This window comes from Poecilia formosa, unplaced genomic scaffold (assembly GCF_000485575.1).
Source record: "Poecilia formosa unplaced genomic scaffold, Poecilia_formosa-5.1.2 Scaffold340, whole genome shotgun sequence".
Taxonomy (NCBI): domain Eukaryota; kingdom Metazoa; phylum Chordata; class Actinopteri; order Cyprinodontiformes; family Poeciliidae; genus Poecilia; species Poecilia formosa.
This window is the reverse complement of record NW_006800279.1, coordinates 221,071-238,421: the sequence shown is the minus strand read 5'-3', so window position 1 is coordinate 238,421 and position 17,351 is coordinate 221,071. Positions and strand designations below refer to the sequence as shown.

Here is a 17,351-nt window from a genome sequence, read left to right as displayed (position 1 = left end):
CACTTCATCCAGCCAAACCTTACCCCATGTTCTCCATTCCATATCCACTAGTGTGAAGAGTTGATGCCCACTTTGATGGAAACATCATTATTATTATAATTTTTTGTCTAAGAGAAACATTTTTGCTGTGGAACAATGTAAAAAAAATCCACAATATGATTGTCCACTTTCCACTTTACATCAGTCCATATCAGATAAGTTCTAGCTCAGAAAAGATGGTGGCTTTTCTCATTGTTGTGAATGCAAGGCTTTCACTTTACATAGTAGAGTTTTAACTTGCACTTGTAGATGTAGCGATTTACTGTGTTCACAGTCAACTTATAATAGTTGCCGGACAGTGGTCATTGGGAAATGTAGTTTAAGACCACTGTGTATACCCAATCATGACACACACCTGGTTCCAATTAATCTGTAAAATGTTTCAAGAAAGTGTTTTTGAGAATTCCACAACTTTCCCAGTCTTTTGCTGTCCCTGTCTCAACTTTTTTGGAATGCGTTTCAGGCATCAAATTCCAAATGAGTGAATATTTGCAAAACTACCATGTAGTTTATCCACTTGAACCTTGAATATCTTGGCTTGGCTTGTAGAGTATTCAGTTGAATATAGGTTGAAAAGGATTAACTTTCCTGTCTGGAATATTCCCAGTGCTACACATTCAGTAAACACCTTCCCACTAGTCCTTCATATTTTAGTCCAGTTTCTAATCCACCAATTCTATTCAGCTTCCAGAAAGCAGGTGAACCTGTGACAAACATTTATTGGTTACACACTGGCACATAATTAAAGCCTATAGAAAATTGATAACTATATGAGAATATGAGAAGGAGAGCTGTGTTTTATTACCAGTAATCTAATCTGTTTGCTTGTTTTGATCATTTCGGACACTTCTTTGTGTGTCAACAACACAAGTATTTTGCGTTACATTTGACTATGAAAACTGATTTATAGATAATATTTGATTGACTGATCGATAATGAAACTCCGAAGAAGGCGAAGGTCGATCCACTGAAAATCGGGTACCTAATCTTTCAGGCTGCGGACAAACATACTAGACGACAAACGTCACTGTTGGGCGGCGGCATAACAGCGCGTGCGCATGACGGTCAAGCTTCTTTTTCCACTTCCGTTACCTTTATACTTTCTATTGGATGATTTTCTGCTTGACACGCCCTTTCGTCTTTGTAGCCAATTGTGGTAGCTGTTACTGACTCCGTCTTTTTACCGCTAAAACCAAAACTCGCTCCAGTTTTGCACTGTTAACCCGATCATATTTGTGTGTTTTAGGAACAGAAAGGTAAGTCTGACTTCTTGAAAAGTTTTATTTAGGAGTATTAATGCTTGGTGTCCTACTCAAACAACTGTTGTAACCGCTGCGCAATGTGTAGTCAAACTTTCAACCACAATCGAGTTCACTTCTGACCTGTCAAATACTGCAAAATATTTGAGCTTCTGTGATTAGGTTGTTCCGCAGATGTTTTCCAGACAGACAGTCACTTCCCTGACATATGCTTAGTGTTAGTTTGACCTCCAATTACTTTACTGTATAAGGAGATGGCGAGTAAATAACCAACGAAGCTAACCATTTTACCCGGAATCTGCGTTGTTGACTTCTTGTTCAAGATAATTTTCTCCGTTATTTGCATCATGGACTACGCAGCAGTGGTGTAGTTGGTAGCTATTACAGTGTGTTTGCCCTCTGGAAGAGTCTGACTGTGAATTCCTGCCTTCCCTCCCCCCCAGGTTTGTGACCAGTGTGGTGAAACTGAGAATGGGAATCTCTGGATTGTTGCAGTTTCTCAAAGATGCAGCAGAGCCCGTCAACGTTAAAAAATATAAAGGCCAAACAGTGGCTGTGGACACTTACTGCTGGCTTCATAAAGGAGCTTTTTCCTGTGCTGAGAAGCTTGCTAAAGGGGAACCAACTGATCAGTAAGCTCTTCTGTCATTTTCAGGGAAACAACACATATTCAAACTACATGAAACCTATTGTACTATGTCTTCCCTCTTATTGTTTGTCTTTCTAGGTATGTGTGGTACTGCATGAAGTTTGTGGATATGCTGTTGAATTTCTCAGTTAAACCCATCCTGGTGTTTGATGGACGCAATCTGCCTTCTAAACAGGAAGTGGAAAAGACTCGCAGAGAGTGAGTATTCACCCAAACTGAGCAGTAGTTTGGTGTACATTAAAATACATTCTGACCAGGGCTGCAATATGCAATTGCAATATTGTTTAATTTCACAGTATCTGAGTTAGGATTAACATACATTATCCCCATTTCCTGTCATTCCATAATGTCCCCAGTTTTCTCCTTTCAGCTTCTAAAGTCTATAGTATGTCTGCAGCAAGTGCAGTTAAACTCAACCCAACTGGCCAAAGCTGTTTTTTACAGCATTGCATTCACTGACCATCCTGTTTACTCACGTGTCTCCCAGGCGCAGGGAAGCCAACCTTCAAAAAGGACGACAGCTGCTGCGTGAAGGTAAACTGTCGGAAGCCAGAGACTGCTTCGGACGTTGTGTTAACATCACCCCCGCCATGGCTCATAACCTTATTAAGGTGTGGCTTCTGTCTTGATGTGGCAAATAACATTTTTAAAGCTTGCACCGACAAAATGAATGTGCAACCCAGATGACATAGAAATATAGGATAGTCATCCCTGAACACATCAAATTGTTTCATAAAATGTTCCATTATGTTGAGCACCTTACTCTTAGGCATTGCAGACTCTATGTCTTTGTACAGGAATGTAGATGTGCTCTAACATGAGATGTTTTCCTGGTCCAGGCTGCGAGGCAGAGGGGGGTGGACTGCATTGTGGCCCCTTATGAAGCAGATGCTCAGCTAGCCTATCTGACTAAAACTGGGTTCGCTCAGGCTGTCATCACTGAGGACTCTGACCTGTTGGCATTTGGCTGCAAAACCGTAAGTAGAACTTAAGCATTGAGTTCTAAACACTATGGCTGGGCAATATGGTCTTCAAGTTTTATCATGATACACATAGGTATTTGCTCACCTATCCAAATTATCGGAATCAGGTGTTCCAAACACTTCCATGGCCACAGGTGTATAAAATGAAGCACCTGGGAATGCAGACTGTTTCAACAAACATTTGTGAAAGAATGGCTCACTCTCTGGAGCTCAGTGAATTCCAGCGTGTAACGGTGATAGGATGCAACAAATCCAGTCGTGAAATTTCCTCGCTCCTAAATGTTTCACAATTAACTGTCAGCTGTATTATGAGAAAATGGAAGTGTTTGGAAACGACAGCAACTCACGTAAACTGAAGGAACGTGGTCAGCGGATGCTGAAGTGCATAATGTGAAGATATCAGTCAGTACAGACTTTCAAACTTCATGTGGCAACAATAAATCAAAATTCTTATGATATGAAATTTATCTTGATAAATGATGATAAAACACATTATAAATGCTCACCCCTTCAGTGGGCATTTATAATAATTCAGAAGTGGAAAAGTCCACTTCTTAAAATGATAAAGATGGAGCAGGGGATGGATGGATGGACAGGAAACTCAGCTGTATCCAGGGAGGGCTGTGGTCTGTTTGACTAGAAGGATTGTTCCCAGTTTACCAGTCCATCAACATTCTGATCCATGGGCCTCATCATAAAAGAACATGATACTGTCTCTGTAGGATGGCTGGACTCTGCTTTTTGCAATACTCATAAAAGAACTTTGCACTCCCCAGGGGTGGGAATTTATTATATAGCATTTGGTATCAGATTTCTTATCCTAATGAGATTTTGAGTTATTTTTGTCACAAAAAGTTAAAATTAATGATGTTTAAAACCCAGTAAAGCTCCATATTTTGGAGATTGTTGTTTGAACTATTTTCTTCCACTGTTTGTTCAAATATGATTTGAAAATATGATTGATTGCAGTTGCTGTATGTATTTTAGTGACACAAATCAAACGTTTTGTGACTGGTGTCCTGAAGCGTATTACAAATGGGAATGTTTTTAAGAGCAGTATTTGTGTTTGTGGGACTATAATTGCTGTGACATGCAGTCACAGTCATACAGTTACGTGAAAAAAAGGAATAAGTAGTTTATCATCACTTTTATTGTTATCACATTACTACCACAAAATATTGTGATAAAACTTTAAGTCCATATTGTCCACCCCTATTACCTACTGGATGTCTTCCCCTGTCATTGTTTTTTGTGACATAGTTAATGTAATTATACTTTTTTGATAAGGATTTAGCAAACCTTCATTCACGTTAAGCAATAACAAACAGTGTGTGTGGTCGACTTAAATTGTCAGTAATAATTTTGCCCTAATTAAACAAAGTCCCCACCTGCATCACTCAGCTGTGTGAGGGGCTGAACGCGCTTCATCCTTTAATAGCCAAGTCCTCCATGCTCTGCTCAGGCACAGGCCAGAGGAAGAGCTGAGTTTTCTCCAGGAGTTTAAATGATTGTGGTCTGAGTGCTGCAGACATGTAGAGGTGAGTTAGTCCATGATACTGGAATCGCTGCAGCTCTGTAGAAACGTTTTCTTGCTGTTGTCTCTGTAGCTATGCGTTCCGTTTATGATTGTGTCTCTAGCATCAGTATAAATGGCACTTCCTCTGTCCCAGAGGCCCTTATTCCATTACCACAGATTTCTGCGCTGTACTATTTTTGCCTCATGAAAGCAGCAGAATCGGTTTCATCTGTTAACTTGGAAAGAGTAAGACATGTAAGTCTGCCACCAGATATTCTGATAGGAGAAATATGCCCATAAATGTTAATACTGATGTATAAAACTAAGCTGTACATATCTACACTTTGGAAAGATCGTCAGTGGCTGAAGAAAGCTTTTTGTGTTGAACGACTGCTTGATATTTTCCAGTAAAGGCAATTTCCTTGTATCATTTGTAATTTGATGGATGGGAATCTTCTAAAATCCGCTGCAGGATTTTAATGCCAGTCAGCTACTGCCGGGCATTAGCTGCCTGGCAGGAACAACGGCTGACCATCTTCGTCTTCTCCCCTAATATTTTGTAGGTGATTCTCAAAATGGACAAGCAGGGCAATGGAATAGAGATAGATCAGAAGAACCTGGGCCGCTGTCGCTCCCTGGGGGACGTTTTCACAGAGGAGAAGTTTCGCCATATGTGCATCCTCGCTGGCTGTGATTACCTGCCCTCCCTGCATGGAATTGGCCTCGGAAAGGCCTGCAAGCTGCTCCGGCTTGCCAAAGACCCTGACATTCTGAAGGTGTGTGCACAAGCTGATAGCTTCTTTTATTTTTCTCGTGGTTCTAAAAACTGGGGAAAACTAGAAACTTTTGTAAATGTACAATGTGGTAACTAGGGATGAGACAATTACCATTTTCATGATTACTATGACTCTCCTACAGTTTGTAAAACAGTTTCAGATACCCCAAATTCAAAAATCTGAACTTGGTATTAATTATAGACAATAATTAATTTTTAGATGCAGTTTGTCAAGCTGGTTGGTGATTATTGTAGACTTGACTACCGTTAACTATAAATCTCAGTCTTAGGTGATATAAGTATGTGTTAAAATACCAAAACCATCTGTTGCCTCACTTTATTCATTAATTTAATGAAGTTTGTCGCAAGACTGCAGGAAGAATCTAGCCAGGTTTGTGTGCTACATATCTACACATCTGCCTGGTATATTATCCACTAATTTTATCCAGGTTTTCCCCATCTGAAAGCACATGTAGCTTCTCTAGCTTCATCTTCAGTTTCACAAGATGTTAAAGTAGATACTAACCAAAAGTCCAACAAGAAAGTTCCCACTTCTCTGTCTTTAAAACCAGCAGAAATTGACTATTGTAAGTAGTCAGTTTTGTTTCATTGTGATTTTTGTTATGAATCATTTTCATAGCAAGAAATAAACATGATAGGAAAGTGGGGGAAAAAAAATCTCCTGCTGATCCATCCAAACACAAGACGGGGACTTCACTTAACGGGAACTGTTGTGTTGTCTTGAACCATAAACTTTAGGCATGTCATCGTAAGTTATCAAGCAGACGAGATAGCTATTTGTTTGTGGAGTAATGAACGCAAAAAAAAGATGCAGGAAGCTTGAAGCAGCAGCAAAACTGAAGCCTAGAATCTAAATGAATGATTTTTGGAGTAGATTTGAGTGTGAGTTCTTCTCTTCCTACCAGGTGATCAGAAAGATGGGCCAGTACCTGAAAATGAACGTGGTCGTTCCTGAGCAGTACGTTGAAGGATTTGTCAGAGCCAATAACACTTTCCTCTACCAGCTGGTGTTTGATCCTGGCATGAGGAAGGTGGTGCCCCTTAATCCTTACCCTCAACACATCGACCCAGCCTCCCTCAACTACGCTGGAACGTACCCTTTAGTGTTACATCGCACCTCAAAACGTTTCCCCTTTAGTTTCTTCTGGATATATAAGGCATTTTAACTTTCTTCTTTTTCTTGGATAGTATTTATTCCTTAATGGCAATGAATTCAGAAATCTAGGAGATGACAAAGGCTTGGATATGGCCTTGGGAAACGTTGACATCAACACCATGGAGAGGATAGATGACTTCAGTCCAGACAGTCCACGTCCACAGGTAGCTTTCCTACAGCGAATGATTGTCCCAGTGCAAAAAACCCCCGAAATCCTCACATTTAATTTTACTTTGGGAAATATCTTTCTAGGTGTGCAAAGCTCGCAGCAACAGCTGGAGCAGCTGCCCAGCTGTGGCAGGACTCAGCATCTGGAGCAAGAGCTTCACGCCAGGTTCTGCTGCTCCTCCCTGCCCTGACGTTTCCACAGAGAAGCCACCCTCCACCAGGGGGCAGGAGAGAGTCATCAGCCTGGACCACCTGAGACTGCAACACAGAGAGCAGCCACTGAAGAGGCTGAGAGAAGGTAAGCTGGTCCGTACCTGCGCTGTATGGTCTCATTGTGGCCACATACATGTATGTGAAAGATGCTGAGTCAGGGGGAGAAAATGGTCTGGCATACACACTGAGCTGCTGGAAGACAGACCAAATTAATCATCTAGCCGTGCATAAATGAGAGTTATTGTGGTAAGAAGAGTACAAAGTACAGTGCTGCAAGGTGGGCAGCATGGAGCGCCCAGCGTTGCAGCAGGACACATGGCATGCCCCCCAGACCAGAGACTCTGAGGCCATAGGATTAGGCTCCGCCCCATGAAACTGCTAGAGCCCCCAGCGGTGGGACCCACCGCTACATGTGTGGGCCAAGAACATGGCCGCTGTTAAAGTTCAGCTCTGTACTGAGATTTATAATACAATAGAGATGGGTGGGGCCAAATGTTTGTCTTCACCTAGAGGGTTATAATACAACAAGGATAGACATAATCAATTGTTTGACTCCACCCAAAAGCTTCTAATGGAGAGCGGCTTGGTGAATGTTTGGCTTCACCCTTAAATGCATAATGCAGTAAGGGTGGGGCTAGCCAAATAATGAAGGGGGAGGTGGGCTTAAGATGGAATGTCAGGGTTTTGTATTTGGATCAGTCAGAGTATTATGATGCGATAGAGACAGGCTGGTGAGGTTTAATGCCCCCACAAATGTAGAATGGATGAAGGATGGTGAGGTTAAAATATTTCAGTCAAATGCACGCTGCTGTAGAGACAGGTGGAGTGAAGGATTGTAGAATTTAATGTATGAAATGAAAATCCACGGGGGTAGATGGGTAGTGTCAAATGTTTAATTATGCCTTTAAGTGTATAATTGAGTAAATCCGGTTGGGTTTGAAAATTCATAAAGGGGCGGAGTCAAGATTGACTCCATTTGGGCCGGATGTTGCCAAATTTGTCTCAGCCCTGAAATGCATAAAGTAGTAAGAATAGGTTGAGTCAAAGACTCACTTATAGGTGGAGTTAAGGTTGACTAGGGATGGGAGAGTTCAAAGACTCTGGGAGGAATGCAGTCAGGTTTGAAGAGCATGAGGCCACACAGCAGCCTAATGCAACCCAAATCCAATGTTGTTTTTACCCAGATATGACCCATATTCAACTTCTTCATGGTAGTCTGAAGGGCCCTATTCTGATCTTTTTACTCACACCAAAATATCTGACTTGTGCCACTTCCATATCTAAATTGAATACCAGAGCGTCTGCAATCTGAACGGTCATGTCACATTGTATGACTTTTACATCATAAATCTGCATCAGAAGACGCCAGACGTGGTAAATCTGGACGTAAACGTTGATGTGTGATCACTTCGTTCTTCTTCTGTGATGCGGGCCGATTTGGGGTTGTAAACCGTTCACATACAAGTCTGTCAGAAGTCGCCTTTATTTAGTAGAGTGAATGGCTACGCCGGGGGCGGGGGGAAAGAAAAAAAAAACAAAAAAAAACTAAATTGACCTGCTGTGTGAACGTAGCCTCAGACACACAAAGTGGAACGTTAGCCTCCGCCCTGAAACGATTTAAATTTTGGTGATCGGTGGAGTCAAACGCTCAGAGGTGGGGCTGTGTTTGGCTCCGCCCACAACAACAAAAAAAAGCGGGTTGCTAGGGGTGAAATGAAGCTCGTTATGCAACAGGAGGCAGTGAGCTCAAACGTCTGACTCAAACGTCTGACTGGGTTGAAGTCCAGTGTTTTGACTGCACCCTAAAGCATATAATGTAGTTCAGATGGGTGGGGTCACGTGTTTACCTCTACATGAAATTGCCAAATGAGATGACTTTATTGAACTCGGATGTTTTTAAAGTTACCTGAAGTGAAACAGTGCAGTAGGATGTTTGACACATGAAGTCCACCAGGATCAGGGGCGGCATCCGCCCAAAAAAACAAAGCTGGGGATGGAGTCAAAGACTCAGTCAAGGTGGGGTTAAACTTGGCTCCGCCCTGATTGCATAATGCACTGGGATGGGTGTTGATTGATGCTCTTCACTTTGGAATGAAACATTTTATTGCTATTTATCTTTGAAAATAAAAAATATATTTCATATCATATCCACCTGAATAATTGAAGCATAATATATTTTGTGCAAAACTAGAACTCTGTAGTTGGTCTGCCCTTGTCGTGATTTTCATTAAAGTCTGTTTAATAAATAAATAATCCAAATATAAAAGAAAAGATTAATAAGTAAACACACATTTGTTATTTGCAGGACTCTAGTCTATACAAACGTATCTTTTTTTTGTCTCCTTGTAAGATTCTTGTGTATCGGATCAAGAAGTATTGCAGCAGTATTCCAGTTCAGGGCTGAAACGCTCCAAATTAGAGCAGCGACAAGACAAGCCGGCCTCCAGCAGCCAGCCTCGGCCACGGAACTGCTTCGCCTTCGTCACCCTGCTGCAGCGGAGAAACCACGAGTCCCAGGACGATGGCAGGCAGGTCACCCACAGCAGGTGATGTCACTGTTAAACCACGTCATGTAACTGGCTGTACGAATCTTAATGCAGATGACTCTTCAGTTCTCTAAATCATTACAGATGATTTTTTTTTATTTTTAACTGGAATACTCAGATATGTCTTTTAAAACTTCTCTGAAGAAGATCTTCAGCCATGACTCTCAGTAACCTCTGGCACCAGCCGCATGCAGTGAGGTCCATTTATGTTCACACACCGACACTAGTTTTTTTAGTTTTTACTGAAACACATTCCAACTATAGTTATTTGATGGACACAACATGCAAACTTTCAGCTTTCATTTGATGGTATTCCAGTCAAACTGGATGAAGGGATTAGGAGTGTCGGCTCCTTGTGCTGTCTTCCTTCTTAAAAGGACAAAACGTAAATGGACAATTGACTCAAAGGCTGTTTCTAGATGTGGGAAATCTGTTCATTTAGATACAGAATTTTGCTGTAAACGGATGACATGCAGTCAAAGGAGCTCTCCATGCAGATAAAACAAGCTGACAGACAAATTTCAGAGAAAAACAAACCAAACAAATCCAAAACGGTTCAGCGAGAAGGAATTAAAATGAAACGAGCTTCGAAGCATTAAACCATTTTACTTGCTTGCGTTTTAGAAACTTTGTATAGATGATCTCTATAATCTATAAATTGTGGAATTTGAAATTTGATGTACTTGTTTTATTTCATTTTGCTCACTTGAAGGATTTTAAATACTTGCCATAAATGTACAAACATGACTTTACATTTTTTTCCAAGGACCAGTTATGGTTTCAAATGCTTGTTGAACAGTCATTCGCAATAATCAGTGACCCCAAAAAATAAATGTGGGTGTACGGCTGGACCACATGCCATACTTTGGTGGAGAAAGCCATTTTTAAAACCCTGAAGTTCTTGAAATATTCCACTATACAACACTATGGGATAAGTGAAACACTTGTGCTCTGTTGCTGGATTGTTAAGACTTTTTTCTTCCACTGAGGAAGAACTGTTTTTGTAAATAAGAACTAAACTGACCTGATTGGGCTCTTGAAATTGTTTTACAAGCTGCGATTTCTTGATGTACTCCAACCATCATCCCAGATGAGTTTCATAGGGATTTCCATCTGTCTGCCTGCCTGTCCGTCCGTCCGTCTGTGTGTGCGTGGTTGGGTCGTTGGCTCAGCAGCCTAAGTAGGGAGGCCCAGACTTCCCTCTCCCCAAACACTTGTTCCCAGACCAGCCGAGAAACATCGTCCCTCCAGTGTGTCCTGAGCCTCTTGGTGCCCAGAACACCTCACCGGCCAGGTATCCAGGAGGCATCCTAACCAGATGCCCAAGCCGCCTCAACTGGGTCCTCTCGACATGAAGAAGCAGCGGCTCTACTCTGAGCCCCTCCTGGATGACCGAGCTTCTCACCTTATCTCTGAGGAAGAGCCCAGACACCCTATGGGGAAAACTCATTTCGGCCGCTTGTATCCGTGACCTCGTTCTTTGGGTCATGTCCCAAAGATTGTGACCATAGATGAGGGTAGGAACGTAGATCGACCGGTAAATCGAGAGCTTTGCTTTTTGACTCATCTCTCTCTTCACCACAACAATCTGGCTTCTCTGCAGACGCTGCGCCAATCTGTCTACCAATCTCCCGCTTCATTTGTCCCTCATTCATGAAAAAGATCCCGACACACTTAAACTCCTCCACTCCACTCAGAGGGATTTGCTTTGGTTTTTATGTTGGTTAAACTGTGCTGTATGCAGCTACACTACAGTTCATCTGATGCTGTAATTCTTTAGAGGTTTGTGAGAAAGAGCCCACATAATGAACTGCCAGCTGAAGCATTTCTCATTGTCTACCGGAAAATGTATCCATCTTTAGCGCTGCATGTGACATCATCAGTTGGTTGGCAGGCTACAAACAGAAAAATCACAATGTGTTCATAGAAATCCACACCCTTTTCTCACTGCTGCTTAGGTTTCTCACGTTTTGTTTGCATTTCATCTAGGCTCCTTAATGACTTTCATGACAAACAAAACTCTCATTTTAATATCAACGTCCTCAGTTGCATTTGAGCCCAAAATTATTTCTATCCCTGGTAGATTTTAGTTTAATGTAATCTCAACAAGTAAATTTGGGGTTTGAAGCGACAGCATGTAACTTTTGCAAAAATATGTTCTTAAAACTGTCTTCGTGTTGTAGGAGTAAGTGTGTTTTCTCTGTAGAAAGAGACCAGTGAGATGGGTTCAGGAAACTGATGGACGGACTAATGACCTGTCCCAACTGTGTTTAGGTGTAGAAGAGAGAAATGGTGCTGAATTCCCCCAGAGGAATGCTGCTGGTAGTTGGCAAACAAACCACATTGGGCCAATTTGATGGTGTTTGTTCATTAGTCTTTTTTGACAGAATATGGATTGTTTTTTCATTAAAAGGACAGCTATGGCTTATGCTTAGTCAAACACTTCTTAATTGTTGTTTTTTTTTTTTTATAGTCGTTTTAGAAATAAATTAAGCATTTACACCCTCGTTGGTGTTTCCCTGTTTTGTTTATTTGTGCTCCAATAGCAGGTCACAGCTGACTGCAGACAGCCAGCATGTTTGGCCACGCTCTGTGTTCAATGACCTTTTGATAGATTTTCTTTCCTCATTCCTCCACTGCTTCAGCTCACTACTCAGACTTTTTTTTTTTTTTTTTTTTTTTTTGTTTTTGTTTTACCAATCGTGGTTCCATTCACACATTTCCACCAATATATTGTTTCAAGGCATGTCTTCCAAAGCCTGAATTCTCAGTGTAACCTCAGCGTTTCCTCCTTTGCAGATTCTTCAGCAAATCAAGTTCAGTAATTACCGAGGAGTCCGCTGGGGACCCGTCTCAGGACCAGTCTTCACTCAGTGAAAGCGATGGTCCTGATGTTCCACCTGTGGAGACCCCCAGCCCTCCTACGTCCCCTGCCAAATCCCCCCCCGCCTCATCCAGTGAGGGGCCGAAACTGTTCCAGTGGTCAGGCTCCTCCGCCTCCTCCAGTGCTGGGGTCTGCAGAGCGGCGAAGACCCCCTCAGGCCTGCTCGCCCTGCAGCAGTTCCACTACAAGAGAGAGACTTCCTCAGCTCTTCAGACAACTTGTCAGCTTTCTGCAGACTCGTCTTCCCCTGAGAGAAAAACTGAGAACGAGGATCCTCCCCCAGACTCTCCCCCTTCCCAGGATAGTGCTTACTTTTCCCAGTCCCTGTCCACTTCCTTTCACAAAGAGGAAGTTCTCCCCTTCAGCTGCTCCTTCTCCTCCCAGGAGGAGACCGTAAGTTCCAGAATTTTCTGCTGCCTTTACCAGTGTTCATAGCTCTGTTGGTAACTACTGTTTCATAAAGCATAAAGCACTGTGCAACTGTCAAATACTTTAGTCTGAAATGGTTCCCAGAAAATGACCATTAAGAGGAGAACATTCACTATGTTTTCAGCTAGGTTTGAACACAGTATCGTCTTCTTCTTCTTGAACATTCTTGGTGGTTTTCAGTGACAGCTTCCAGTTTGAGTTTTCTCTATATGAAAAGAACCCGAATCACCAGAGACAGTTTCAAATTCAGATTCTCATCATCCGATGCAGACCAAAGTGAAACGAAGTTTGGTCTGCAGACGAACTGAGAGTTCGATTGCAGTCTCAATCAAACTCTCATTTTTTGGTTTTGCTTTCGAGAAGCAGGGATTTGTTTGTGTTTCTGGATTTGCTTCAAGTAATATTTGTGCAGACTTTCACATTTCATCTTTCAACATTGCTTTTTCCCCCCATCATTATGCAAGTTAATCAGAACTGGAGTGATTAACCAGTGTTGTGTCACTGACAATTAGTTAAATGTCTATTAGATGCCATTTTACTAGCAGCCTAAACAACTGGTTGAGTAAGTCGTTGTTACCGAGCTACAACCTGTAGAGTAACTCATGCAGCAGCAGTGTCAGGTTTCGCCACCATGTCTCATAAAAAAAAAAATCAAATAAAATTTTGAAATGAAAAACTGCGTAGCGTGAAAACTGGATCAAACAGAAAAGGTCTGTTTGACAGTATTTTAGATATTTAAAATAAAAAAACCTAATCAATAGTTATTGATAATTATTAATATGACTCATATGAAACACTTATTTTGTCATACTGTCCAGCCCTACGTTTAATGAATCAACCGAATCTTGATGCTGTTCATCTGCAGTGCTGGAAAAATAGTAACAACCTGGAAGAACGATGAACAGATGGGCTGGGAAATCTAGACTTTCGCACTGTCTCACACACACTGGGTTGAAATGTAGACATTTTCTGGGAATCTCTGGTTCATGGTCTTATGGGTTTCCGTTTGTGTGTTTTTTGTTGTTGTTTTTTTTGTCAGGAGATGAATTCAAGCACTGATTCAGAACCAGTGACAGAAAGCCCTGCTTCCTTCACAGAGACCTGTAGGAAACCTGGCATGCTGGGGTCAAAGGTGGGTTCACACTTTTGTTTCTTCGTCGGTTTCATTTGTTTTTTAAAGGGACAGTGCGTCGCTGCAAGTATATTTATTTTTACTTTCAGTTCAGAGAGTTCTGTTACGTTTGTTGAAGTGAACAGCTGATTTAATGAACTATTCAGACCTTAGCAAATCCTTTATACAAGTAACAAGAATGTTATGAGATCTGGATTGGCAGTGACTTAAATCATTACAGAACATATGATCAAGTAAACAGAATCTTTTAGAATGAACTATGAGAGAAGCTGCCAGACTTGACTGCATGTAGTAGTAGTGGGAACCCATCTGTCACAAACTTCCTCAATTCGCTGTATATGTGGCCCTTCACTGAACGGGCCACATATACATTCCTAGAAGTGGAGAAGTGGTGAACATGTGAGCGGGTTTTGGGCCGTCTGACAGAGTTGGTTGCTTTACAAAGAAATCTAAACTTGGATGGGAACTGTAGAGTACTAATGTGCTAATATTCTCTAAGCTGCTGCAGTTCATAGGAAATGTTACCGTTTGTTGTTAAGGTTAGACTTGCCTGGTAAGTGTTTAGAATAGCCAGATCTTCCTTCTGTGACGTGAACATGCTGTGTTCAGGTCTCCGGACTGTCCAAGCCGAAATCCAGCATGCGGAATCAGGCGGTGAACATGTCGACGTTGGGCCCAGCCAGAGCCAGCGGTCTGAGGAAGAAGACTGCAGGTTCTGGGAAGAAATGTTCCTCAGCCAATAACGAGAACAACCCCGGAGTGCAGGCTACTATAAGCAGCCTCTGGAAGAACTTTAGCTATAAAAAGTAAGGGAATAATGGACAATTTGCAGTGAGGAAAGATGTTTTCCATTGTAATAATGTACATTTTCAGATGTCATATTGAATATGTTTTTTTAACAGAATTCAAGGTTTCCCCCAGAAAACTTGCTAAGCCTGGTTGTTGGGTCGGGTCATTCATCCAGTGGCCCGTCGTGTTTTTGAGTTGAAAAAATGTTTAAAGTTGACAAGAAATTTGAAAATATCACTTGATAATTATGTGTTATTCAGAGATTGGAACCTGAACACCAACTATAAAGTCTTTAAAAAATGCTAACATTTTAAAAAGACTTAAAAAAAAAAAAGCAATGCTTTGCCTGGTGGGGACACAAATAAAGCCTGGTGGCCCGCCAGGCTTATAATATACTGAAGGAAACCCTGTAATTGGAATGTTGCCCCCTCCGTGTCACAGAGCAGCTGTATTTTTTAAATTGAGATTAGATTACACACAGGTGGGCTCTGTTTAGTCATTAGCAGTCATCAGACAACTTCTGACGGCAATTTGTTGCTCTCAGAAAAAGGGGGATGAATACTTTTGCACACTGCACCTTTCAGTTTATTTGTAAAAAGTGCTTTGAATCGTGTATTGTTTTCTTTCTGCTTCACAATTGTGCACCACTTTGCGTTGGTCTTTCACAGAAAATTCCAATGAAATATGTTTGTGGTTGTAACGTGACAAAATATGAGAATGAAGCGAGTGTTGGTATTAAAAGGTGTAAACCCACCGGATCTCATATACACATGTGTGTGTGTGTGTGTGTGTGTGTGTTTTCAGGGAAACTGTGAAGGTCAGCTCTTCTAAGAAAGGAGAGCCGATGTCTCCAGTGAAAGACAACCTGCTGCTTCCTCAGTCTGCATGAGGTCAGAGGGCATCGCTTTGCTTGCTGCTCTGAGAGCAAAGCTTTTACACATACCATGTATGTTGTCAATAATTTCTCATCAACTTGTAAACTGTAGTTTTAAATAAATAAAAACCTCCTCAGCATCCAAACATGTCCCATGTGGAGTTTTTCACGGAGCATGGTGATGTGGGCTGTAGCTGCTGCGGCTGCCTTACAGGCCCTGAGGTAAAGTTACTGTAAAACACACAGTGTGTGCGTGTGTGTACATCTGATAAAATGCCATTCCATGGATTCTGTTACTTAAAATCAAGCCACAGTAATCATTGGCCTCGTATTTCTTCCTGAGTGAACAAGATGCCTGGATGTGAAATTTCTCTCATTTCTGTAGTTGGTTTTGTTCTTGGTATTTGTTCATCTGAGGCATCTCTGGCTTCAGACCTTTGGTATGTCTCCTAACATGATTCTGTTCTCGTGCGCTGAACCAGAGATGACAGATTTAAAATTCTGTGTGCTGATATAATCTGAAGGGTATTCATTTTGAGCCAGGCGTGTCTAAATGTCTAAACTTTTCATTCCATGTGCGTTTCTTTATGGTTGCCACTTCTCTTTCCCGCAATAGTCTAAAATTGTGACTAAGTAAGACAAACATTGATTGCTGGATTCCTGAGCAGGTGTCCTTCATCACTTAGAAAGCTGGAGTTTGTATTTGTCTGCTAAGCAGGCGAAATGGAGGCCTTCCCCTTGAAATGGTTTTTATTCTTTCTAGTTGACCATTAGAGCCTCCTTTTATCTAAAGGAGATTATCACGGTTTCTGCCATAAGTCACTCCAGTCTTGTTGTGGGACAGAATACCTGAGCTGATCCAGATACCGGTCTGAGCGTGATTAGTGACGGCAGAACGTCGCTTTGTGCTCCTGTAACACGGTGTAAAGCCAGTTCATTTTAGATCAATTATCATTTTTGTTGCTTTAACTCAGCTTTTTGTTGTTTTTATTTTGCATCTTGGGCTCTTTTATCCTTACAGCTGGTTGTAAATGGAACTTCAAGGATTGATTTTTATGAAACATTGAAAAACTGAAAGAGAGCTTTCAGCTTCATCATGAAAATACTTAGGAAAACATCAAAAGATTTCATGTCACAGCAGTTCAAAATGGTGCTTTTTTTTCTCCTCTATTGGCAACTCAGTATTAAAATGTAACGTAAAAAGAATAGCATGTTCTAAGTTATGAGGCAACTTCCCAAAAGTTTCTTTAGGAAACCTTCCGGAAGTCCCAGGTATGTAACTGTTGCAGAATGGTAGGAATGTGTTTTTGCTTCCAGTTGACTGAACAAAACAGATTTATAGATATTGGTTCCCTTACCAACTTAAATAATGGAGTACAGCCAAATAATAAGCAGAGATAACTGGGTATATATTCAGATTATGCTCTATGCCGAAGCTTTTCTGTGTGAGTGCTTGTCTCTGAGGCTGTCGGCTAAAGTTTCACCTTGTTTCTCACCCAGCACCACAGAACGCTCAGAATGCAGGTTTACCACATTCCCTTTAAGCCACATGATGTGAGCTGCCTTTAACAGGTGTTGCCACTCTGACATTTTCTGAATTCATAGAAAACAACAATTAAAAATTGAAACTTCTTCAGTATGTGTCAGTAACTTGTCAGAGAGTTAGGTTTATATGTTTCCAGTTGACTGGGCTACTGAACAAATCTTTCCATTTTATGTTTTTATCATACATTGTAATCATTTCCATTAAATCGTTTATACTTTCTTTGCTGCCGCCACCGACATAAAACTAACGTTTCAGTTAAAAGAAAATAAAAAATAGAGCAAGCTGTCTGCAGTGAGTGGTCTCTACTACTTAGAAACATGGTTTTTGTTCCACCTTTGAGTGGCACATTGCTGGAAGGAAGTCTACCACAGT

General features: G+C 41.4%; 1 protein-coding gene across 1 annotated transcript; it reads left to right on the top strand.

Annotated features, from left to right (window-relative positions):
* Nucleotides 1-1,170: 1,170 nt before the first annotated feature.
* exo1 (exonuclease 1) lies at nucleotides 1,171-15,579 on the top strand. Its single transcript, XM_007573913.2, has 14 exons — nucleotides 1,171-1,295; nucleotides 1,742-1,930; nucleotides 2,026-2,145; nucleotides 2,435-2,558; nucleotides 2,787-2,924; nucleotides 5,010-5,222; nucleotides 6,148-6,335; nucleotides 6,460-6,562; nucleotides 6,651-6,864; nucleotides 9,130-9,325; nucleotides 12,125-12,602; nucleotides 13,678-13,770; nucleotides 14,380-14,576; nucleotides 15,364-15,579. Exons 2-14 carry the CDS (start codon nucleotides 1,770-1,772, stop codon nucleotides 15,446-15,448), a joined length of 2,310 nt encoding a protein of 769 aa, XP_007573975.1. The 5' UTR covers nucleotides 1,171-1,295; nucleotides 1,742-1,769; the 3' UTR covers nucleotides 15,449-15,579.
* Nucleotides 15,580-17,351: the final 1,772 nt, after the last annotated feature.

Excerpts from the sequence above, each read along its gene's own strand:
- exo1 (XM_007573913.2), top strand. The coding sequence starts at position 1,770 with ATGGGAATCTCTGGATTGTTGCAGTTTCTCAAAGATGCAGCAGAGCCC. Across the intron at positions 2,559-2,786 it reads TGGCTCATAACCTTATTAAG|GCTGCGAGGCAGAGGGGGGT; the intron begins GTGTGGCTTCTG and ends TTCCTGGTCCAG. Across the intron at positions 12,603-13,677 it reads TCTCCTCCCAGGAGGAGACC|GAGATGAATTCAAGCACTGA; the intron begins GTAAGTTCCAGA and ends TTTTTTTGTCAG.